Here is a 26874-nt window from a genome sequence, read left to right as displayed (position 1 = left end):
GTTTCCTACAGTTGTGCAACTTACAATTTACGCGGATAAAAAAAAAAAAAAAAAAAAAATATATATATATATATATATATATATATATATATATATATATATAAATATATATATATTTACATTTTAAAAAATTAATAATACACAATAGTTTCCTACAGTTGTGCAAAACTTGATATATACTATATTAAAAAAAAAAAAAAAAGATACACATATATATAAAATTTTTATATTTTTTATTATTTTTTTCTCCAATCATTTTTACAAAATATTTTTATGGCCTACTGTTGTGCAACTTGTAATTTATGCTGATTTAAATAAATAAATATTTATTTATTTTTACATTTTGTGAAGTATTTATACACAATAGTAGTATGTCCGATACTGTTGTGCAACTTGTAATTTACGCTGATTTAAACAAATGAACAAAAACATTTTTAAAAGGCACCTGGAATGGATGCTTTTATTACTACAGAACATTATGCTGAGAACGCATTTTTTCATTGCTCAGATGTTGCTCTTTCATTGCTCTGGAGACTTGATGCAGTTGCAGTTATGTTTCAATGAAGTATAATTCTTGCCTCAGATATCTTCTACAGTGCTTGAGGAAAAATCTAAATTAGATGCAAACAAAGCCAACAGCTGACATGCAGTAAGATAACAGAGCTACAAAATCAACGTGAAAAGCAGCTCAGATCATTTGATGAGATCTCTTGTGAAACCGAGCCTCGTGTGAGATTATGGGCTCTTTTTCTCAGGAGAAACATCCGAGACACTCATTTCATGGTGATGCAGATCATCACATGGCTCTTGGACACATCAGCGACTGCATCTGTGTTTATCTTGTGAAATGAAAGCAGCGCTGAGACGTGTTGCCACTGGCCTGCTGTCTCTCCTTCATTTCCTCTCTCTAGCGTGTTTGACATTTAGTCCAATAAGATCAGATGAAGCCAACTACAATTCTCCAGCCCACAGCTCATGGTATTTACCATCCAGAAACACCCATGCATGAACTAAAAACAATAGTCTGTGCAATGATTTCATGATGAAGCTGATGGTTTTCCATTTAGTTCCAGCATGTGAGTAGAGTGAGCGCTGAAGTCAGAAGGTGAGGAAGTTGTGGAGCTGTTAGCATGCAGACAGTGAGGTCTCCATCTGAGACACAGTCCACCAATCACGAGTTCAGCTGAGGTGAAGAACAGAAGCACTCAGATGAGACTCCAAAGACTTGATTAGACTCCAAACCTGAACACCTCATCTCACCTCACGTCTCCAAAGCCACTGATTTCATCCTGATCGGATATCGGATCGCTTAAGATTTGTTTGTATTGCAGTGCACATTTATATTTTCTTCATAAAGCCTGACATATGAAATAATAGTCCTCAAATCTAATTTAGACAAAGAAAAAAGTTTATTATTTTTTTTTTGATTATCATCATTAATAATACATTATTCTATTACTCATAAAATAGTAATAAGAATATGGAGGAAAAACAGCTCAGTTTTATTCAGAGACACAAACCGAGCAAAAAAATGCAATTTGTGTATTGTGTCTTAAATATGATACAGTAGGCAGGGTTAACAGTTTCTCACCTCACCAACTTAACATCATATTTAAAGTCTAGTTTGATGCGGCTCAGACAGGGTCTCTGGTGTTCTGTGGGCGGGTTCTGGTCCACATCACCGTTCAGAATGGCCTCCACTTCCTCTGTGTCACGACAGAGATCCAGAACGCCCACCACGAAATCCTTACACTGCATGGACAACTTCCTGTACCCAACCCACCTGTCAATTAAATCCTGTTACAAAGAATAGTCAGGAGACCCCTCTCACCTGTCAATCAAACCATATTCATTTGACATATTTTACATATTCATTCCATTGAAGAAAATTTGGAGAGATTTAAGAATTTATTAGTTAGTTATAAGAAGTTATCCAAGAAATTTTCTTTTAGAAAAATATTTTTCTTTAAAGAAAAAAATAAAAATTAAAAAGTTTGAACTTTATGAACGTAAAAAAAAAAAAAAAAAAAAAAAAAAGGCAAATAACACTAAACAGTTTTCTCTCCATGTACAGTAAATAAAAATAAAAAAATCGAAAAGCAGACAGCAGTGGACAGCAGACAGGAAAATAATATTTAATATTTATATAAATAAATATAAATTTTTTAAATATTTAAAATAAAAATAAAATATTAATGTTTAATTATTGAAATATGTTTGTAAAGTATGTATACATCATTACATTCACATTTAGCCATTTTGCAGAAGCTTTTATCCAAAGCGACTTACAATAGGGGGATACATGAAGCGATTCTTCTTAAAGAGGCAAACAGACACAGGAAGTGCTTGTAATAGCAATTTTTAGACATTGTTCAAATAAGTACAAGCTAGAAAGAGAAGGAATAAATAAAGAGAAAGACAGGATTTTTTTTTTTTTTTTGGTAGTTTTGTTTTACTACAATATATTTATTGTAATTTAAATGCATTTAAATTATTCTATATAAATACAACTGATACTTAAAAACAATCAAGAGCTGTTTATTTTTTCTTTAGTTAAATAAAAGAATCTGTAAACGGTGAAAAATTTGTAAAAATTCACCTGCAGTGAAAATTTAAAGGGGTCATATGATGCTGCTAAAAAGAACATTATGTTGTGTATTTCGTGTAATGAAATATTTATGCAGTTTAAGGTTCAAAAAACACATTATTTTCCACATAATGTACATTATTGTTTCTTCTCTATGCCCCGCCTTTCTGAAAGTTTTACAAAGCTCATTGGTCTGAAGGAGCGATGTGTGCTCTGATTGGCCAGCTATCCAGTGGTTTGTGATTGGCCGAATGCCCCAAGCATGTGACGGAATTGTTATGCCCCTTAACATACTGTGATGCGTGTCCCGGTCAGAACACAAGACAAAAACAATAAAACTCATTACAAATGAGCCATTTATTGCATCCAGTGGGGACATAATTATGGATTATAATGACTTATACTGTCTTTTTACGCGTTGCGTTGCATATCGCACTGCGTAAACATATAACCCTGTATGCATTTGTGATCGGGGAAACGACAAACAACAAGATCTACTCCACACTACTCAAAACTCACTTTTGATTCATCATTGGCAAATTCTTTAAATATGAAAACATACTTACAGGATGTGAGTCAGAAGCACCAGACTGTCCTTGCAAAGGATATATGTACATACAAAGGATATATATATACATACAAAAAAATATATAGTAAAATAAAATATAAAATATGTAAACAAGGTGAAAATAGTGATTTATGTTACTAAAATTATTTAAATGTTTTGTTTTCTACTTATTTTTATTTTATTTTACATTATAAGAAAAGGCTTAATAAGAAAGTTCTTTTAATTTCATAATTTTGTTTATTTTCATTATGGCCTAAAATGAGTCTCCCAAAAGTGATATACAAACTACATAAAAAAAAAACACTACAACAAAATCACTCAAATAATTTTACTGACAGACAAGGTGAGAACGCAACACAACACACTGAACTTCGACAGCTCACAAACCAGCATTCACAATGACATAGAGATCCAAACCTGCAATCCTGCAAGACTGTCACACCAATAATCATGTGGAGGTGTCCGTCTGTCCAGAGAACAACTGCAGTTATCAGCCCTTTCAATCCACATCAGTGTCCTCCAGCGAAATGATTTCTGACACTGAGGTCTGTGGGTGGAATAGATGCTGAGCCCCGGACGGCCGTCAGACTGATCTCTGAGATAACGAGCAGTCTGTCCGTCTCAGGAAACAAATCCCTTCACTCGTGTGTGTCTGAACCACAGCCTGTTCAAGCACAGACACGGATCGGCCTTCGCTGTAATCAAGGTCTGCCTGCGATAAACTCTCAACCGTTCCACAGTGTGGGCTCAAAGCAGCCCATCGTTGTTGGATCAAGCTGACTAAGATGGATTTGCCAAACAAAATTCATCAAACATGCTGACTAATGAACATACATTTTCATTTAAAAAGTTTGGTCTCAGCATAAGATTATATTTTCATTCAGCAAGGATGCATTAAATTGAAAGTAAAGACATTCGTTCATAATGTTACAAAAAGATTTCTTTTTCAAATAAATGCTTTTCTTTTGAACTTTCTATTCATGAATAATAAAATGCATTACATTTTCCACAAAAAATAAGAAGCAGCACAACTGTTTTCATCACTGATAAGAATCAGAAATGTTTCTTTAGCAGCAAATCATCATACTAGAATGATTTCTGAAGGATCATGTGACACTGAAGACTGGAGTAATGATGCTGGAAATTTATTCAAAGTTATATTTTACAATATATTCAGATAGAAAACCATTATTTTAAATTATAACAATATTTCACAATTTTATTGTTTTTACTATGTTTTTAATCAAATAAACGCAGCCTCTGTGACCAGAATAATCTTCAAAAACATCATGAAAAAAATCCTTACCAACTGTAAACCAAACAGAAGAAAACGTTATTTTAAACAAATTCATTAAGTGCCATCCATTTGCTATAGGATCTAGTCCCTGACATCCATTAGACCTATCTACTAATTATGTGAACTCTAATGTGTATTTTAGAGCATCTGGAACACTGCATTTACAAATCATGCATTACAAAATATGAAAATAATTCATAATACAATGCAAAGTTTCACGTCAGAGCTGCAACTCTAATGTGGATTTTAGAGCATCTGGAACACTGCATTTACAAATCAGCATCCATAACTGAAACTGTTTTATAATGTGAAATATGATTATGACGTCTGCCTCGGGCATTAAGTGATCTGCAGTCCTTACATTAGATGGAATATCTCAATCTTCTACAAAACCAATAAGATTGTTGTCTTAAAATTACTCGCATTAGCCGAAGCGAAAGCATACGGCAGTCAGATCACACACATGGGTCTCATTCTGGACCAGCAGCTGTGCTGAGTGTTGAACCCTTTCAGGAAAATACCTCAGCATCAAATCAGATCCAAAAATGCAAACCGACAGATCCAGCAACAATTAATCTTCATTTGCAGAAAACACATACTTTAGACTTAAATAATAAGCAGAAAAAAAAAATAATATACTTATATATAATTAATTATATATCATATGATAATTTTTGTAAATGGAAAATTGTGTAGAAACTGCTAGTAAATTTCACAAACACTTACAAATAAACAGCAAGTAACATTTATTTAAGCATGAAATTTTGAAGTAGAAATTTTCCTGTAAAACACACTCCAATAATCTTTGTTTAACTTCGAAAAATATTTTTTATTGTTAAGTCATTATTTTGTTGTACATAATTTGCTCTGTTTGCTTTATGCAATATAGTTACTTTTTACTATTTTTCATCGTGTGAATCCTGCTTGTATTAAAATTTGTTATTAACATCGTATTAAAACCAACAAAAAATCATAATTTTTAAGTATTATAAAAGTTCACAATCCACAACAATTACAAAACAAAAAAACAGAAAATGTTTTTAAAATGTATAAATAATAACAAATTTCAAGTATATTTTGAATATTTTTGAATGCTGAACTGGACATGGCCCTGGTCTTTATTTCAGAAATCTGCTCACTATAACCAAACAAACAGAAATACACAAGGACTCTGATCAAGCAAATTGGTTAAAATGACCAAATATCCCCGAAAAAACACAGTGGAGACAACACACACAAAAAAACACTCACAAAATGAACTTAAATCAATTAAAACACTTTTAAACTAGAAACATCGGTTTGGGGAGACTCTTGTAATTGGGGCTGTTTACGTAAGATGCTGAATCGATGCTGCAAGAAAGCAGTTCTACAAGGGCATTTTTAGAGGAAATAAAAATCTGAGATAAAGGCTATTAAACTATTTAAATGTATGCAAAAACATTCTAACATCCACAAATTAATATAAAAAAATGCAATTTTTGTTTCGTTTCCTTGCAATAATACAGCAATACATTAATTATAGACTGTATTTAAAGCTGCTGAGTGTGGATTTTAATGTTCAGAGACATTATCAGAGGCAAACAATGATATCTCTTTTTTGAGTATGTGTTTACGATTACATCTACAGAACAGATTTAGAGAAATGTAGCATTACATCACTTGCTCACCAATGGATCCTCTGAAGTGTATGGGTGCCGTCAGAATGAGAGTCCAAACAGCTGATAAAAAACATTACAAAAATCCTCAAGTAATCCACATCAATCCAGTCCACCATTTTGTAAGAAACAAATCCATCATTAAGATGTTTTAACTTTAAACTGTTGTTTTCGGCTAAAATATGAGTCCTCTATTAATAACTAATGAAAAAGTTGACTGTTCTGAATCCGCAGAGAAATATGCACAGAACCACAAAAGCACAAAAACAGTCCAAAACAGTTCTAAACAAATATTTGTGTGGATTTTGATGTGAGAAGACAACAGAGAATGGACTTTATCACTGGAGGAAGGGTTATTACGGATTATGGAATTGTATTTTGATCTGAAGCAAAGGTTTGATGATAAATGTCTTAATGATGGATTTGTTTCTTCCAAACATGCAGATTTTCACTTCAAAATATGTTAATTGATGGACTGGAGTGGTGTGGATTACTTTTGGATTACTGTGATGTGTTTATCAGCTGTTTGGACTCTGATTCTGACGGCACCCATTTACTGCAGAGGATCCACTGGTGAGCAGGTGATGTAATGCTACATTTCTCCAAATCTCATGAAGAAACAAACTCTGAATGTTAATGTGTAACTAGTTGTTTTTGCAGTCAAGTTTGATACTATATTAGACATTGAGAGAGTTTCTGTTCACTGCATCTGGAAAACAATTTGCTTTTGTACATTAGATTCCTCAACAGGGCCAATCTATGGGGAACAGAAGCAGAGAACATTGAGCTGTTTCTCAGGAAATAGAGAACGGAGTTGTTCTGCAAACATCTGCAGGTGTGTGTGTTTGCAGGGGCTCAAACTGTATTCCAGCAGTCTGACCTCAACACTATATGATGACACAGCATTTACTGCAATGCTTTTCTTCTCTATTTTTACAGTGTGGACTGTATTTGTTCTGTCTTCTACATATTAATGATTTTTTTAAGGTATCAATGATACCTTAATAATACCGACACAGTGTCATTCATTGCATTTCAAACATTTGGATTCATGCCGAATGAGAGAGGTATGCATCAGTTTCTCCTTAAATTAATTTGTTTTGGCACTTGACGTTTATATACTGTATAAGATACCAGATCTCCTGTGTTTTCTTTCTTCTTCTTTTTTTCTTTTTGAGTAAAGAAATTGCTGTACTTTATTATTATTATTATTATTATTATTATTAATATAGGCAAAGAAAAAGTTTAAAAACAGTTTTTAAAAAGTATTTTTTCTACTCTAATCGGTTTCGGAATGGTAATAAAGCAGAGGAATGCAGGAACAGAAACATTAAAATATTGCTCGGAGTGAACCGATTGATTTTTTTTCTTTCTTTTTTTTTTTTTTTTTAAGCCCTGATTTGATTGTACTTGAAATAAAATATTAAAAAACATACTAAAATACTTAACTAAAACGAAATTAGCCCAAACTAAAATGTATGTATTAAATAAATAAACTAATAAAAATGACAAAAACACAAAACAAAATCAAAAATTTAACTTAAATTATAATGAAAATAAAATCTAATTCAAAATATCAACCTTAACCCGTTTAATCCCAACTCCTTCCCAGACATGAAAATATCCAAATGATGTGTCATTAGCAACCCTTTGAAATAATCAATAATTATTTTGGGGGGAAAAGTCTGTGGAAAATTGTGTTTTATGGTCGGTCACAATTGTGACCGGTGGCATAATGTGTGTACTGAAATAACATATTTCTGCAGTCATAAAAATTGTTATATATCTTAGCCCAGCTATTGTAAACAGTTTGATCACATTCTAGGGTTACTATTATGCATAAAAAACCCTTATACAACATTGATAGGAAATTGTTGTTATTATTATTTTTATTTGATTTTTTTGTAAAAAAACAGTATACAACATCGATATTGTAACTTATTTGTAACATTTGAACTTTTAATTTAGTGCAATATTTTGTCATTGCAGCATTTTAGTGTAATTTTCACTTACAACTGCAACTGGATTTATATTGTACAGTATACCTAAGTTCACTGTTATCCCACCGGTCACTATTGTGACCATCAAGATGTTTATTCATTCTATGACCACACTCAACAAAACTGAATAATGTGAATTCATATATTAATACTAGACACCTCAAAGATAAAGTGTACCAAAAATCTTTGGAGCATTGATGCAGCCATCATCTTCTCAAGGTGCAAACAGGAAATAAGCTGATCTGGTCATGTGACAATTTGCACTAATCATGTGAAACAGCACATATTTAATTGAGACCCTTTATTGTTTCCATATTTGCAGGAAGTGCACTAAAACATTAGACAGTAAGATTTTTAGTGCTTTATAAATGAAAACCTTTTTTTTATGGTCACTATTGTGACGGGAGGGATTAAATGGGTTAATAACCTTAATAATACAGACAGACACAGTGGCATTGCAATAACACACAAAACTGGGTCAAGTTTAAGCTCAAACCAGTGTGCACCGTTTTGCTATGGTTTCCGGTTTGAATGACATGTTTCCTGGAAACGGTGTGCAACAGGGTTTGAGATACATTTTCTCTTGTTTGGTGAGTGTGTCAAAAATGTCAGCCCAATAATCAGCTACATTTATATAAACCATGCGGTATTAAAGAAACAGCACGCACAATGTAATTAACATCAAAACAAATTCACAAGAGCAAGTATATTGTTTGCACATTTAATTACATTATAGGTAAAATAACTAAAATAATAAGAGCACAATTATACATCTGGAACTTCTTTACGTTTGTCTAAATATCATTTAGTAATTGCAATGTCTTCTGGTCCATATCCTTTCCTTAGGAAGGTGTGCTAGAAACAGATTAATGTAACATAAAAATACTATACATATTTATATATTTTGCTATTGTATTGTGGAGTGACACTTTCATTAACTTTTCTATACTACTCTGATTATATAATGGTAAATATTACAATAACATAGCACAACAACAGTGATCAGCAATAATGATAAGCCTAATACTCACAATAAAAATAATAATAAGGTCATATAGATCATAACAAAGTTTTGGAGGTAAGAAGTGGATTATTCTTCACCTGAAATGTTTGCGAGGCAAATGTTGGATCACAATAATTAGGAACCACAGTTTCCACAAATCTCTTCACTTGATTGGGATGTTCTCTTTTATTCTGGACAGCAAGGGCAGTGACTGTAACATCAAGCCGATTTTGCAGTATCAAACACGTATTTATACCAATCATATCAGGCTCTGAAAATTTTTCTTAAAAAAAAAACAAACAAAGAATGGCCTTCTCAGGTGCCGTAGTTGCAACTCTGGCTTCATCAGAAACGGGTGTTCAACGCACCACCGTTTCCGTTTAAAAAAATTTTGCACCGTTTTTGCTGGGGCTGAATGCAGCCCTGATGACAGCACCACCTACTGGTTAGAAATGATAAACTTATTAATAATTTTGCCAATGGAGGTGTAATGATAAACAAACTATATGCATGTCAGTGTTCAAGCTCTGTAATTCCTGCTTGGATCTACTGTATATTCCTAAATATTTACTTTGCAACTATTTAGTCACTTTGGCAGACACTTTTATCCAAAGTGACTTACAATTGGGGAAAACAAATTCTTCTTAAAGAGGATTCTGGATATTACCAGTAATTGCATACAAAAATACAAAGTATAAAAAGGTAGAAAACAAAATATTCCATCCTAGCAGCAAGTAATAATTTAAACAACAGATCTACAAACATGTATCAAGCAAAACACTCATACGCTGCCGTCCGTCTCTTCTGTTGACTAATCGCTTAAAAATATTTGATTATTAACTCTTTCCCCGCCAGTGTTTTTGAACAAAAAGTTGCCAGCCACTACCAGCATTTTTTGATGATTTTCACTAAATTCACTTCACTAATATTTTATTGTGTGAATATCTAAACATGCAATACATCAAAATAAAGAAGAGAGCGCCTAATTTTAAACCGCAAGATAGCATTTTATTCTTGCTTTAAGCATTCTATTTTTAATCAACACTTGAATGTAGGTAAGTTTAATGAAAATTTGAGCCAAAAGCTGAGAAAATCACATTTTTAGAAAATACTACATCTGGATCATATTCAGTACAATGATCAAAGCTAAGGTGCAGATTGCTTCCATCAGCACCCCTAAAGCTTGTACAGTCCTTTACCACTTCCTTGATCAACATTTCACACTGTAACATTATACACTGTAAAAAATGCAACTGCACATTTTCCAGTTTATGAAACCTTTTGGGTCTCAAATGCTAAAAAATACTATTTTCTTGAAACTACATTAAAACCCTTGTCAGACCAACAAAATTACCCCAAATGTTGTCCCAACTAGTCAAACACAGTTGTCAGAACAAAGAATGTCATATTGTTGAAATGTGAAAAGACTTTGTTAGTTCCCAGCATGCATTGCAGCATGAATAAATTATGCAGTTACTGTTCGTAAATAAATATAAAATCAATAATGTCATGACTTTTTAAACTGTCTTTTTTTTTCATCCAGGAAACAAAAAAAATAAAATAAAAAATGAATAAATAAAAAATACTCAACAACATTAACTGTCGTTTCAGTTGCTGTGACAAGAATTTTTCTATTATCAAAATAAGTCAATCAACATTGCATGAACAAACACATTTATATTGGGTAAACAAAGCATCTTTACTGAAAAATACCTAAAAAACTATTGTTGAGAGAACTCAAGTCTTACTGCATCAAGTTGCTTTATCTATTTTTTCTTTGTTTTTTACAGTGTAGGCAGTTTTCATTTATATGCTGTTTATTGTTGATGATCGCATTATTTTCATATGCATACATACGAAATTGCTCATTTCTGCATCTTCCTTGCCTGTGTTTTTGATTGGCACATTCTAGATTCATTCAGGAGATGAGTAATAGAGCCCCTAAGTAAACAGTGAAAACGTGGAAACCTGGAAAATTCTGTGTTTGGCAGGGAAAGAGTTAATAGGGGAAAAAAAATCAAATGACATGCAAATATCCAAACAACTACAACTAATCTTCTAGATAGTGATGCCTGAGCCCACTTTCCTTCATGATTTGTTTACTAGCTCTTTCTAATAGTTGCTCTCTCGGTTTAGCATATGATGATGGAGTGGATATGATAATGTCAAATGATGAAAATGATCCCCTGTCACACACTCCCATGAGCCCGACCTGCCCGAGGTGTGTGTGTGTGTTTCATATGACTGATAGCCAGCTGATTTAGCAGATTTGCCCTTTTCACTGGTCTCTTGTGAAGAAATCAGTCTTTCTGAGGGATGAGAAAGACACTGTGAGCTCGAACAACCCAACACATGAACACTGCCTCAACACACACACACACACACACACACACACACACACACACACACACACACACACACACACACACACACACACACACACACACACTCTCTCTCTCTCTCACCATCAAACATAAGATAAATCCTACACACAGGGTCTGTGAAACTTCATATAACACAAAAAAAAAATTAAATATAAGTTAATTTCTGCATACAGGGTCTGTGAAATGTTGTTGATCACAGAAAATCATTTAGACTCTTTACAGTGATACACTGACAGTGAAAGTCTATGGGGAAAGAATAGTCACTAAACCAAAGTCAAAACATTAGAAATCAAAGCCAGTAGAGCTGGGAAGAAACAGTTTACATAAAAATCCACCAAACAGGGATAACATCAGTAACAAATCACCACAAATCACAACTATCTGTCATAGAGAAGTATTCTCACCAGCTTAAAGGATGATTTTAGACACTTTACAGCTCAAATAACACACATTTTTTTGCACAGAACAGTTAATTTACAAGCTTTTACCAAATGTGCACTTCACATTTTTAGCCTATTACATTTAACTGCATTACTGTAAACACCATTTTTATTTAAACTCATTAATGAGTCTAATTTCTAAGTATAAAGGGACTTTATACGTTTTTTTCTCCCAAATGTCACTTTGCTTTCTGGATTAATCTAAAGTCTGATTTATTTTATTAAATTTCACATTGGAACTTCTGCTAAATGAATAAATGTGAATGTAGCTCACACAATCGCAATTTAATCTCTCTTCCTTCTATTATAAACACACAGACGGTTTCATATTTAGCCTTCATTTAATGATATGGATTTTTCCATTACAGCCTCAATGTCACAAAAAAAACACAATAAAACAAAAAAACACAAAAATACACAATTACATACGGTTTCACAACTGTTATTATCACACAGAAACACTCTGGGGTTTACTAATACGTGTTAAACAAGATCAATCATGTTCAATGCTTTAAAAATAATATATTTGTAAAAATTTAATATCTAAAGAAAAAGGCACAACAACAGATGTATTATGTCTAATATTCTGAGTTACTGTATATATATATATATATATAAAGATTGCTTACATTCACAGATACATTTTAGCAAATTTTTAGCAAAATGTCTTGCCTACAAAAAAATAAAATTAAAAAAATTAAAAATTAAAATTGCAAAATTTCAAAAACTATATATGGAGTAAGTTGTCACAACGCAGTGATCCTCAAATCTGGCTCGCGAGATCCACTTCCTGCAGAGTTTAGATCCAACTAGTAATCAAACAAACCTACCTGTGATTTTCTAATGATCCTGAAAACATTGATTAGCAAATTCAGGTGTGTTTAATTAGGGTTAGAGCTAAACTCTGCAGGAAAGTGGATCTTGCGAGCCACAATGAGATGCTCATTATTTGCACTGATTAAAAAAAAAAAAAAAAAAAAAAAAAAAAAAAGATTAAAAATGGCTTTTTAGAAATTAAATGTCTGAAGCAAAAAAGTGAAAAAATCTTTATTTGTAAAATGAACTATTTAACACATAAAATATAACTAAACATTACCTAAAAAATAAAACCATAATGTCTAAACTAATATATAAAAAATAAATGCATAATGTCTAAACTAATATATAAAGTAATTATGAATAAAAATAGCTGGCATTCACAGCTGCATTTTAGCAAAATTAATCAAACTTTAAAAGTCTTGACTGCTAAAAAAAAATACTAAAATATAAACTATATCTGAAAAAATACCTTTGTATATATAAAATAAAAGTAAAAAAATCACAGTATGTGTGTTTTTATTTTTACTAAGTGTATTACAGGCTTATTTAGAAGTTATTAAGAAAAAAAATTTAAATGTCCATTAATATTCTAAGTTATTATAAAAAATAAAAAAGGCCAAAACTTACAGCTGCATTTTAGTAAAAAAAAAAATAAAAAATGTACTACAAATGTTCAGGGAAAAAAAATAGCTAATTTTACATCATTATTTGCACTGATTTGAGAAGCATTTTGTATTCTTAAGAAAATATCTAAAGTAAGACTTCTTATAGCCCATTTAATAGCTTCTACTATTATTAATACCTGAAAGTTTTTAGACAGAAAATAAATTTGTAAAGTCTCAATTTTAAAGTAATTATAAATGAAAAATTGCTGGCGTTCGCAGTCCCATTTTAGCAGAATGAATGCGGTAATTTGTAGCATTCTTTGCTGGATTGCATTCCTCCATCAGTCGCGGCCGCGGGGATCATCTGGAGTCTGTCGCTCCTGAAACGAGTCCCGCCTCGTCTCTAATGAACATTCCTCAGAAACCTTCGATAATCCTCGTCTCAAACCGAGACAAACGGGAGGATTCCATCAGCTGAAGGCATGGCAACAGATGTGATGTTACCGGGGGAAACAGTGGTCACATGACCCATGGAGTGCCAAGAGGCCCGGTTAAATATGGGCACTTCAGCGGGAATTAGCTCAGAGACGTACCGGCGTCTGACCTCCACACAAAAGTTTATATGAGGCTGGGGAGTAAAACCCTCATTACAATGAGGAAAGAAGGTAAGAATGAATGGATTTGACAAACCAATCCAGTTTCATCACTGAAGATTCAAGACGATACCGCAGGAACTACAGCTTTTCATCATATAAACAGGCCTTGTAATGTCTGTTAATATTGTTAACTTAAATTAAAACTATATAAAAAAAAAAGTCAAATAAAAATAAACAATAAGTAAAATAAAATAAAAAAGTAAACATATTTTATTAGTTAACGAAGTACTAAAATAAATGAAATAATAATAATAATAATTAAAAAAGTGAAAATAATATTATATTATAATAGATTAGCATAACATATATCTGTCACACCCCAGTGGTCTGTAGCATGAAGCGAGATGAACAAACAAAAGTTGCGGAGTGAGTTTTGAGTGACAAAACCTGATAAAGCCAACCTGGTTTAGATCAGGTTTACCAGGCTCACAAAGCTCAATATAAACCTTCTGTCAACTCAGAGTTTGAACCAGAGTTTGTGATTAACTCTGGAGCGCATGCACCTGAATGTGTGACACGTGCGGCAAACAGCCAATCACAGGGAAAACAGAGAGAGTATCAGCAAAGTGTCATTTGAATTCACTTCTCGCGAGATTCAGCGCAATTCACTTCTCTGCTGAAGATTAAGAGATGTCATTACTAAAAATGTAAAAAAAAAAAAAATGCATTTACAAGGCAGAAAAAAAACTTCTGCTGCAGCAAAAGTTTTGCAGCACAAGGAAAATATATGACTATGAAAAGGAATGAACTGAATTTAATTATTTCTATATAGTTTCACACAGAGCTCAAAAGGAAAACATAGGTTTAGTCATTTTAAAAGTTGGATGCATTAAAGCTTATCTGTCTGTCTGTCTGTCTGTCTATCTGTGGAGCTTAAAATTAACTGCCATTTCACACAATAATTATATGAATATATTATATGAAGGTCAAGGTCAGTTTATTTATATAGTACATTTAAAAACAGCTAGTGTATACCAAAGTGCTGTACATATACAGAGTCTAGGACCAGCTACAGAAAAACAGTGAACTGTGAAGTAACAGTGAAGTTTATTTTAATTATAAACAATTACTATAATAGAAATATAATGTGACGGCTGGGTGAAGGAAGGACTGGAAACAATAGCGAGTTATGGTTTTTAATGAAAATAAATAAACAAACAGGGAAAAGACAATGATGCTGGGAAGACAAACATCCAAGATGGTGGTGAGGTGGTGAGGAATCCGGATGATGACGGTGAGAAGGCAGCAGGAGAGGATGGCACAGGAACTGCGGGGAATAGAGCCGAAGGTAAGTATTCGTGGCTGAGTGGAAGTGCGTAGAGTGGATGAGGTTCCGGGAAAACACGAACATCCAACGCAGACAACACTGAAGCCAACAAACAGGGTAAACGACATGAAACAACGATCTCACAAACACAAGACGTGAGACAAGCCAATATAAAGGGAATGAGTAATGAGTGACAGCTGTTGCTGATGACAATTAACGGAGACGCCCACAAACTAATCAGTGCAGACGCGAAACACACAGACTTTACCACAAAGTCCCAACACCCAGAGATCACGGTTTACCAACCGTGACAGTACCCCCCCCCTCTAAAGACGTGATAAAGAATCGGGCTGACATTCTTCCTTGGTAGACATGGAGTTTGTAAGGAGAGTGATCCAATATGTCCCTAGCAGGTACCCAACTCCTCTCCTCCAGACCGTAACCTTCCCAGTCCACCAGGTACTGGAATCCTCGTCCCCTCCGTCTCGAGTCCAGAATACGATTAACCGAATAAGTCGGTTCCCCATCTACGAGACGCGGGCGGCGGGGGAACCGGAGTAGGCGGATTAATACGTGCATAAAAACATGGGTTTAATTTTTGGACACATGAAAGGCGGGGTGTATCCTCCTGTACGCTGGAGGTAGTTTAAGGCGGACTGTCACCGGACTAATGATCTTGGTGATAGTAAACGGGCCAATAAATTTGGGAGCTAATTTATTAGAAACGGAACGCAGAGGAATGTTACTGGTAGAAAGCCACACTTCTTGACCCACGACGTAAACGGGAGGCTTTGACCGGTGGCGATCGGCCTTAGCCTTAGTGCGCGCCCTCATCCGGAGCAGAGTCTCGCGGGCTCTGGTCCAGGTGCGGCGGCACCTCTGGACAAACGCGTGAGCGGAGGGGACCGCGACTTCAGATTCCAGACTGGGAAAAACTGGTGGCTGGTAACCTAAACTGCATTGGAACGGAGAAAGGCCCGTGGCTGACACTGGTAACGAATTGTGAGCGTACTCCACCATAGAGAGTTGTTGACTCCAGGAAGAAGGATTCTTGGAGACCAAACATCGCAACGTCCTCTCTAAATCTTGGTTGGCTCGCTCAGACTGTCCATTGCTCTGGGATGATAACCCGAAGACAAGCTAACTGACGCTCCTAGCAATTTTACAAAAACTCTTTCCAAAATCTGGATATAAATTGGGATCCCCTGTCAGAAACCAAGTTCTACCGGGAGGCCATGAAGCCGAAAGACGTGATCTAGGACAGTGACCGCTGTCTCCTTGGCTGTCGGTAATTTGGGCAAGGGAATGACCTTCGACTCGACCTCCCATACGAGTGCTGAGACCACTAACTTCTCAGGGAAAATACACTCGGGAGTCACCGGGCGGGCGGAGGGATCAAAAAGACGTGATAAAGAATCGGGTTTGACATTTTTGGAACCCGGGCGGTACGATAAAGTAAACTCAAAACGACCGAAAAAAAGTGCCCACCGAGCCTGCCTGGAATTGAGTCTCTTGGCAGTTCTAATGTACTCTAAATTCTTATGATCAGTCCAAACGATGAAAGGTAACCCTGAACCTTCCAGCCAGTGACGCCACTCCTCTAACGCTAATTTGACGGCCAACAACTCTCTATTGCCAATGTCATAATTACGTTCAGCAGGAGATAATCGATGAGAGAAAAACGCGCAAGGATGTACCTTATCGTCCGAAGCAGCCCGTTTGGACAACACTGCTCCTACCCCCACCTCTGACGAGTCGACCTCCACCACGAACTGCCGCGTGGGATCAGGGGCCACCAGGATGGGAGCCGAAACGAAGCGGCTTTTGAGTTTAGCGAACGCAGCCTCAGCTGCGTCCGATCACCTGAACGGAGTACCGGGAGATGTCAAGGCTGTCAGAGGTGAGGCTAGTTGGCTGAAATTGCAAATGAAACGCCGATAGAAATTGGCGAACCCCAGAAACCGCTGTAGGGCCTTACGGGAATCTGGAGATGGCCAATCTATCACAGCCTTAACCTTGTCAGGGTCCATACGTATTCCCTCGCGACGAGACGATATATCCTAGGAAGGGAACAGACTGTGCATGGAATACGCATTTCTCCGCCTTGACAAAAAGCCCATTCTCAAGTAACCTTTGGAGCACTCGTCTGACGTGTTTGAACATGTTCCTGGAGAGATGAAGAAAAAAACTCAGTATGTCATCCAGGTTAACATATATAAACTGATCTACCATATCTCTCAACACGTCATTAACGAGTGCTTGGAAAACCCCGGGCGAGTTGGAGAGCCCGAACGGCATCACCAAGTATTCAAAGTGCCCTCTAGGGGTATTAAAGGCGGTTTTTTCAATTCATCCCCCTTCCTGATGCGGACCAAATGATAAGCATTACGTAAATCCAATTTTGTGAATACGGACGCTCCCTGCAACCTCTCGAAAGCTGAAGACATGAGTGGTAAAGGATAGGTGTTCTTTATCGTGATGTTGTTCAGCTCTCGGTAATCAATGCAAGGTCGCAGAGAACCATCCTTCTTACCCACAAAAAAGAATCCCGCGCCCGCTGGAGAAGAGGAAGAACGGATGAACCCAGATGCTAAGGAATCAGAAATGTATTTCTCCATGGCCTCCCTCTCAGGAATAGAAAGAGAGTATAACTTGCCTTTAGGCGGAGATTTTACCTGACACTAACTCTATGGCACAGTCGTAGGGACGATGCGGAGGAAGAGTAGCAGCACGGGATTTACTGAACACTTCCTTCAGGTCCAGGTACTCTACAGGCACGTTTGGCAACACCCATGTTCTCCTTCTGAAAGACAGAAACAGGGACAACAGGACAAGCAGAAACCAGACAAGACTCATGACAACTTTCACTCCACAATGTGACTATGTTGGAAATCCATTCCACTCGTGGATTATGTTTGGTTAACCAGGGGTGACCTAACACAATGGGAGCAACAGGGGAGTCCATGAGGAAAAAGGATATGGTCTCGCAATGATTGCCAGAAGTGAGTAGTGTGATGGGTTCAGTGTGGTGTGTGACGTGAGGCAGTTCCTGGCCGTTGAGTGCGGTGACGTGGATGGGGAGAGACACAGGCAGGACAGGAATGTTCAGGTGATGTGCCAGGGAAGAATCTATGAAATTACCTTCGGCTCCGGAGTCCAGAAGGTCGTGACATTCATGAGAGTGATTCTTCCACCGCAGTTTTCACCGGAAGGAGGGTCGATGATGTTGTTGAGGATTTCCCAGCGGAGGAGATCCCACCCGATAGTAGCCTCAAGTTTACTACCGGGCTGGCTCTTTTTACCGGGCATGAGTAGATGTTGTGTTCTGAGCCTCCACAGTATAAACATAGTCCTTGGGATCTCCGCCGTTCCCTCTCCCTCCGGGACAGCCGAGCTCTACCCACCTGCATGGGCTCGTGGTCGTCGATGGGACCGACCGCGTTCTCTCGACTCGAGCGCCCCCTAGCTGGAGAGATGGTATGATGTGTAGGACTGGACTAGCGACCCAGGCGATTAATCCGGGCATCAACTCGTAAGGCCAAGTCGATTAATCCATTTAGTGTGGGGGGCAGCTCGAGGAGATAGATCTCCCTTTAGAACACGGTCGGATAACCCATGCAGGAATCGATCCCACTGCGCCGCCTCGTTCCACTGGCACGCGGCCACCAGGGTGCGGAATTCGATGGAGTATTCCGTGACAGATGACGTGCCTTGACGAAGGTCTGAGAGCTGGTGAGCGGCCTCCCTGCCGGCCGCGGCTTGATCGAAAACCCTCCTCATCTCCTCAGAGAGGGCGTGGAACGAGACACAGCACGGATGTCGATTCTCCCACACCGCCGTCCCCCATAGGGCTGCCTTGCCCGACAGTAACGTGAGCGTAAACGCCACTTTGGATTCCTCGGTGGTGAAGGTGCGGGGCTGCAAAGCGAAATGCATAGAAACATTTATTCAAGAAAGTTCTGCAAAAGGCTGGCTCACCGGAGTAGTTTTCAGGCGCCGGAAGTCTCGGCTCTGGCCGGAAATGATCCTGGGGGGGTCTCCCGGGGGACGGGCAGCACAGGCGGTGCGATGGGCGCAGTGGGAGAGGTGAGCTGATGGATCTGCTGGGTGAGCTCAGACACCTGTGCCACCAGCACTTGGACAGCGCGTCCGGTGTTCGAGATGCTCTCCTGCTGCTGATCCATACGTTTCACACTGTGATGCATAAAGTCCGGTGAAGGAAGGACTGGAAACAACATCCATTTATGTTATATCAATCTGTGACGGCTGGGTGAAGGAAGGACTGGAAACAATAGCGAGTTATGGTTTTTAATGAAAATAAATAAACAAACAGGGAAAAGACAATGATGCTGGGAAGACAAACATCCAAGATGGTGGTGAGGTGGTGAGGAATCCGGATGATGACGGTGAGAAGGCAGCAGGAGAGGATGGCACAGGAACTGCGGGGACTAGAGCCGAAGGTAAGTATTTGTGGCTGAGTGGAAGTGCGTAGAGTGGATGAGGTTTTCCGGGAAAACACGAACATCCAACGCAGACAACACTGAAGCCAAACAAACAGGGTAAGCGACATGAAACAACGATCTCACAAACACAAGACGTGAGACAAGCCAATATAAAGGGAATGAGTAATGAGTGACAGCTGTTGCTGATGACAATTAACGGAGACGCCCACAAACTAATCAGTGCAGACGCGAAACACACAGACTTTACCACAAAGTGCCAACACCCAGAGATCACGGTTTACCAACCGTGACATATAATAAATAAAAAATCAGGAAATTTTGTCTCTAAAATTCTTTGAGTGTAAACTGCTTTAATTTGGAGCGCGAGACACAGGGGAGTGGCTTCATTGCATCATATATATGTCACTTCACTCACAGCTGATTGGTCCAGTTTAGGTTTGCGATCTCTAACCCAGCATAAAACCTGCTCAGGGGCAGGGTAGCCATGTAGCGTAAGTTACCAAGATAATGAAACACAAAACCAACCCATCTTCTTGCGTGCGAAAACTCAGAGTTTGCTCAAACTAAACATGAACTTAACTGGATAAAAACTAAAACCGGCTTCGTGCTGCAGGCCACAAGACTGTTTTGTTTTCATCCTCATGTGTGAATTGACCCAGTTTCTGTCTCTCTTTGATTAGTTAGTTCACCTCTCTGTCCCTCATTAGCTTCCCTATTTAAGTTGTAATCAGTTCACAGTTTGATTGTCCAGTCTACTTCGTCCCTACGCTTGTATCCTGCCTGCCTGTTCTGTGTATTAACCCCCTAGACTGTGTGCTTTGATCTTCATCTTCTTTGTGTGCTCATACACCGTAGCGTGACATCACATTTAATTAATAATGATAATAATACTATTATTACTATTATTATATTAATTGATATTTATTTAAATATTAACATTATTAAATATTAATATTTAAAACATATTTATAATATCATAGAATTTATTATTATTAATTAATTACATTTGATACATTATGCTTTATAATAAAATATTTTCTCTAATATTATGTTCACTTATATATTAGCATAAAATATATAAAGAATATTTCACTTCAAACTTTGTATATTATACAAATGTAATTTTATATATTATAATCACATATTACTTTCACTTATATATTAAGATCAAATATATGAAGAATATATTTGTTGTGTTTGTCATTTTTTACAATTATAATTTTTGAGAATGTCAGTTTTATTTTTATTTTTTCTTATTTTCGTTTTTTTAGTACTTCAGGTTAACTAAATGAATGTGTGTTTGTTTGCGTGTGTGTGTGAGTGTATTTTTAAGTAATTGTAAAGCAATTTTAAGTAATTGTTTAGTTTTAATTAATTTTATTTAATTAATGAAAACAGGAACTATACAAATAAATACTAAAGATTAATGCAATGTATAATAGTATGTAACGTAAGTAAATAACTTTATATGTATATAAAAACACAAAGACAGATAAATCTTAGATCTGAAAATTATATACAGTATATAGTCAAATTTGCATGTAATATTCATCAGACTGTGTGAATGCCCTGAATCCATCTGAGGATGAAACTACAAAAACACTGAAACCAACACTGGACAAAACTACATTAAACATCTTTTCCACATGAATAGAACACATGCGGTATAAAGTACGCTGTCAGGCAGCTCTAGAGGAGGATTGATTCGGGCCACAGACGGATCTGATCCCTGAGGAGTCCAGCAGGATTCGGCCGTCAGATGGATTAGACTCATACTCATTAGTGAGCAGTGTGTGCTGGGAAACAGATGCTGCTCTGGTGAACGTGTGGACTCTTTACTGAAACACTGGATGTGCAAATTAACATTCAAATACACACATACACACAGAGCCCTAGAGAGAAGGGCTGTAGTTAATTACACACACTCCTGTGTGAAGAACACTTTAATTTACAGTTGTGTAGTGGACGCACACACCACCATCTGAGTCCTGACAAACACACACTTACACCTGATCCTCACACACATCCAGTTCAGTTGTCTACCATAGGGAACTACCTTCTAAGGAGATGTTCAAGTAAAACATGGAGGTGCAAGAAATGTGACTTCCATTGATGTATTTGATAAGTTGATACTTTAATATGCATACAAATACAAAACACACTCAGAGCTATTCTGTTTCTATCTCATCTTCTTTCTGCTGGCTTCTCATCTTCTCCAGGTCAGGATGTCCGTATGACGTAAAAGCCATCTGCCCAAATATCAGACATTATCTGACTGTTTCCTGCTCCATTTCTCACAGACATACACGCTGTTATTTATTGCTCTCATACAGTGAGAGCTGATTGTATTGCCTGAAGATTCATTGTTGCTGCTGCTTTAATGTAATTTGGGAAGATGAGACATGCTTGTGAAATATTCTCATCATTTATATTGAGTGTTTTTGTTGACTTTCCTTACCTAACACCACATGACTTTATACACACAGATCTGTATTTATTGTATGTGCTCCAATTAGTCTAAACAGGTAAAGTACACACAACCTGTAAACATCTTGGAAAAATTACTTTGGATGAAGAAAAATAGTTTTATTAAGATTTTGTTTGGATTGCAGCAATATTTTAATATATTTAATATTTCTCTTCCCAAATTCTCCTCCGTTATATTAAAAAAATGATGATCTATTATTTTACTTTTAAAGTGTTTATAATGGTAGTGTTTTTGCACTGAATTTAATTTATTAAAACTAGGGATGGGTACTCTTCACCGTACCGTGCATCCCCCCCAACCCTTCTATTTTTTGGCAAACAAACTGAGGTTTACTGTTGAAATCAATAAATGGAAGAAAAATTGTGTGAATATTCCTTTAAAAAAAATTAATATGCCAATAATTGTATTTTTTTTTCTACAATTAAGTGATTAATCTGGTTGTAATATTAATTTTTATCATTTAATTGTTTTATTTAAATTTGATAAAAATTTATATTTAAAGACGTACATTATGCTGTACAAAAGTAATACAAGAGTAATATATTTCTGTTACATATTAAACCGTACTTTTATTTTGACAGGTTGCCATGAAGTTCCTGTGTGTATACAGTATGATGATGCTAGTTTTCTCAAATGAAATGGTAAAATTTGCCAAGTGACACTTACAGCAGCTCTGGACATTAAGCTTTTGTGTTCATGCTGTCATATAGTGAGACGCATGGCCGGAAATCACCGCGAGCATCACACGTGCTTCAGTATTTGTGTAGAAAACAAAACCGTGTTTCCGCCATTCATACAATACAATACAAATTTTATTTCTATAGCACATTTAAAACAACTGCCGCTGACCAAAGTGCTTTCCAGCAACATTATACAGTCACACAAACCAGATTCAACATTAAAATGTAAAACCTGGTCCCTCTAATCAATTCTAAAAGCTCTACCAAAAAGGTACGATTTTAATCTAGACTTAAAACCATCCACAGATGGGCAAGATTTAATGTGCACTGGGAGAGGGTTCCATAATCGAGGAGCAGCCACTGCGAAAGCCCTATCACGCTTTGATTTAAATCTCGTTTTGGGAACATGAATCATCTTATTCGAAGATCTCAGGTTTCTTGAATTTTGATAAGGAATCAATAGGTCAACAATATATTTTGGAGCAATGCCATGCAATGCTTTAAAAACATTAGCAAAACCTTAAATTCAATTCTAAATTCTACAGGCAACCAGTGTAAAGAAACCAAAACTGGAGTAATTCTCTCTCTCTTCTTTGTGCGAGTCAAAAGTCTGGCTGCAGCACTTTGTACTAATTAAAAACGAGATAACTGACCCTGAGAAATACCTATATATACAGAATTACAGTAATTGATGCGTGATGACACAAAGGCATGAATAATAGTCTCCAGATCCTTATAAGAAAGAAATGTTTTCAGTTTAAAAATAATTCTGAGTGATAAAAGGCATCCTTAACAACACTAGTAACCTGTTTATCTAAAACTGAGGCTGAATCCATTATAACACCCAAATTCTTAATATGATCTGAAACACTTTCCCTTGGAAGCAGAAGAAGGTCCAAAAACAACACACTCAGTCTTATTAGTATTAAGATGAAGAAAATTGCTTGCCAACCAGGCTCTAATCTCACCTTAACACTGAACAAGTCCATCAAAGGATCGAGAACCATTTGGATCTATTGGGATATACAACTGAGTGTCATCTGCATATAAATGATATAATATTATATGTATTAAAAATTGAGCCCAAAGGGCTAATATATAATGAAATTAAAATAGGCCCAAGTATAGACCCCTGTGGCACACCACTATGTAATTTAGCTGATGTAGAACTCAGATCCCCAAGACAAACCAAGAAAGATCTATCTTTAAATTATGGTTTAAACCATTCTAGGGCAGTACCCTTAACAGCAACATATCTTCCAAACACTGCAATAAAATACCATGGTCAATGGTATCAAAAGCAGCTGTGAGATCAAGTTAAATAAGAATAACTACCTTTCCTACCTTTCCCAATAAAATATCATTAAAAACCTTAAGAAGGGCGGATTCTGTACTATGAAGAGACCTAAAACCTAACTGGAACACATCTAAACAGCATTAATATCTAAATATGATGCAAGCTGAGACAGAACAACCTTCTCTAAAATTTTTGATAAGAAAGGTAGTTTCAATATAGGTCGGTAATTACTTAAAACTGTATAGTCCAAATTTGGTTTCTTAAGAAGTGGCTGCACTGGTGCATGTTTAAAGAAAGCAGGAAAATTTCCATTAATTAAACTATTAAAAAGAGATTGAAGAGTTTTACCTAAAAGATCAAACAATTTTAACAACAGCCAAGGAGGAAGAGGATCGGATGGATGTGCATCAGGTCTAGTATGCCTTAATAAAATGCTTCAACTGAGGTAAAGAAATACGTTCAAAACTACTAAATGAACTCTGATGATTTAACTCAGAATGAAAGGTCGTTACTGGTATAATCTGTGACTGAAGATTATCAACTTTTTCTAAAAAAAAATACAAAAAATCCTCACACATCTTTTGAGTGGCCTCTAGACAATTAGTAGGAGCAGGAAAAAAAAAAACACTTTATTAATTGTATTAAATAAAATATTAGGCTTGTTTGAGTTCTTATTAATTATACTTGAGAAATATTTTGCTTTTGCACCCTTCACAATAGACTGAAAATTTGTCAAAGAATCTCAACATATCAAATGATACTTGCAGCCTATCCTTCTTCCATTTTCGTTCAGCCCTTCTGCAAATTTTCCTTGACGTACGAATTTCATCATTTAGCCACAGCTGTGATTGTTTTTTTGATTCCCTATATTTTAAGGGTGCAATCTCATCTAAAATTTCTGTACAAACCAAATTAAAATAATTAACATACCCATCCACACTAAGATCCAGAGAAGAAAACTCTAAATCATGACAGAATGATGAGGCAACAAAGGCCTCTGAAAATTTATCAACAGTTGAAATATTTATAAAATGAGTGAAGTGGCCAGACCTATTGCTTACTGTATTCAGCGAAGGAAATGCAGCATCAAAACAAACAAACAGATGATCAGAAAAACAAGCATCATTTACCACAGCATTAGTAATAGAGAGACCCAAGGGCAAGACAAGATCAAGAGTATGGCCAGCTCCATGAGTAAATCCTGACACAAACTGAGTAAAATTAAATGAATCGATCAACTGCAAAAATTCACTAGCCAATGGCTTAGAGGGACAGCACACATGTATATTAAAATCACCAAGTATAAGAAGATTATTAAAGGTAGGAACTGTGACAGACAAAATCTCTGAAATTCATCAATAAAATCCTTATTATACCTTGGAGGTCTATAAATAAGTGCACATAACAATGAAGAAACAGAATCAACCCTAAATAATTGTATTTCAAAACTAGTATATTTCCTGGATGGCAGTTGACTACATTTAAAATGATTTTTGTACACTGTTGCAATACCTCCACCTCCTCCAGAAGTTCTAGGCAAATTCAGAAATAGATACTTAAAAGGACAAAGTTCAGACAAAGGACTTGAGTCCAACTCATCAAGCAAAGTTTCAGTCACAAAAAGGAAGTCCAAGTTATTTGATGAACAATATTCATTTGAAAATAAAAGTTTTATTCACCATGGGCCTCGCATTTATTAATGCCATCTTAACTGAGATTGTGTTATCAACTTGTGGAAAATTCATGCACGAGATTCATCTTGTTTGAGCGATCAAAGATTGCTGACATTTACTCCTTCATTCTGATGACGTGAAAGCCATTGGCCATTCCAATAAGCTGGAAGCATCCCATTAAGCTCAACAGGAACCAACCATGAGCATCTTAATTCCCCAAAGATGGAATAGTCCATATGCAGCACCAAACAATTCTTTTGGGAGGCCCAAAATTGTTTATATTTATTCAGAAGTCCTCCTCATTTCCCATGTTTTTAACGACCTTTCTTCCTTTGCTGGGAACACCGTCGCTGAAGCAGCTCCACAGGAACTGAAAGTAACACCGTGGGATGAGCGAAACTACGGTGACAAGCGTCCCAGGATCCCAACGCCTACATAGATGTCCGAATGCTTATAAGAGATTAACGATCGTAGCACAACATGTCTTTACCACTTGGCAGAGGGCAACCAAAAGTACACAATAGACATAAACAGGCAAATAAATTCCATATCCAAAGCCTGACGGCATGCCGGCAAACACACTGGCGCCATCTTGACTACAGAGGCAAGCAGAACATGCAGGATTCATATTTAAACCATCTTTTTACATTTTAATATTCACAGACACTAGTTCATATCTCAATTCGAATTAAGTGGCAGACCTACTTTTGATTTATTTGTCTAAAAGGGTCTGTCTTTCTCTCTCTGTAGCTTATGCGCCCAGATGCTTTCTTAGGTACCGAAATTTTACACCGATTGATTTAACGTGAATCGGTACTCTGTAGTACCAACGCAATTCGTTCGGCACCCTTAAAAGTACCGAGTTCAGTACCCAACACTAATTAAAACATAAATCGTTGAGTCAGTGCCGGTAGCCATGTGGGCAGTGTGCTGACATATTGTGCTGACAGCTGTGCTTCGGGTGTCCCGAGATTGAATCCTGCCTCGTAGAC

The 26874-nt window shown here is 36.4% G+C and overlaps 1 protein-coding gene across 1 annotated transcript in view; it reads right to left on the bottom strand.

Moving 5' to 3' along the window:
* LOC109076949 (short transient receptor potential channel 7-like) overlaps positions 1-26874 on the bottom strand; it is an 80871-nt gene that overhangs the window by 42478 nt on the left and 11519 nt on the right. Inside the window, exon 3 of the mRNA XM_042737713.1 lies at positions 1601-1797. Coding sequence (XP_042593647.1) covers positions 1601-1797 — 197 coding nt within the window. The remainder of the gene's footprint in view (positions 1-1600; positions 1798-26874) is intronic.

This window comes from Cyprinus carpio, chromosome B14 (genome assembly GCF_018340385.1).
Source record: "Cyprinus carpio isolate SPL01 chromosome B14, ASM1834038v1, whole genome shotgun sequence".
Taxonomy (NCBI): Eukaryota; Metazoa; Chordata; class Actinopteri; order Cypriniformes; family Cyprinidae; genus Cyprinus; species Cyprinus carpio.
Note: the sequence above shows the minus strand (reverse complement) of the source record. Positions and strands in the feature narration are given on the sequence as shown.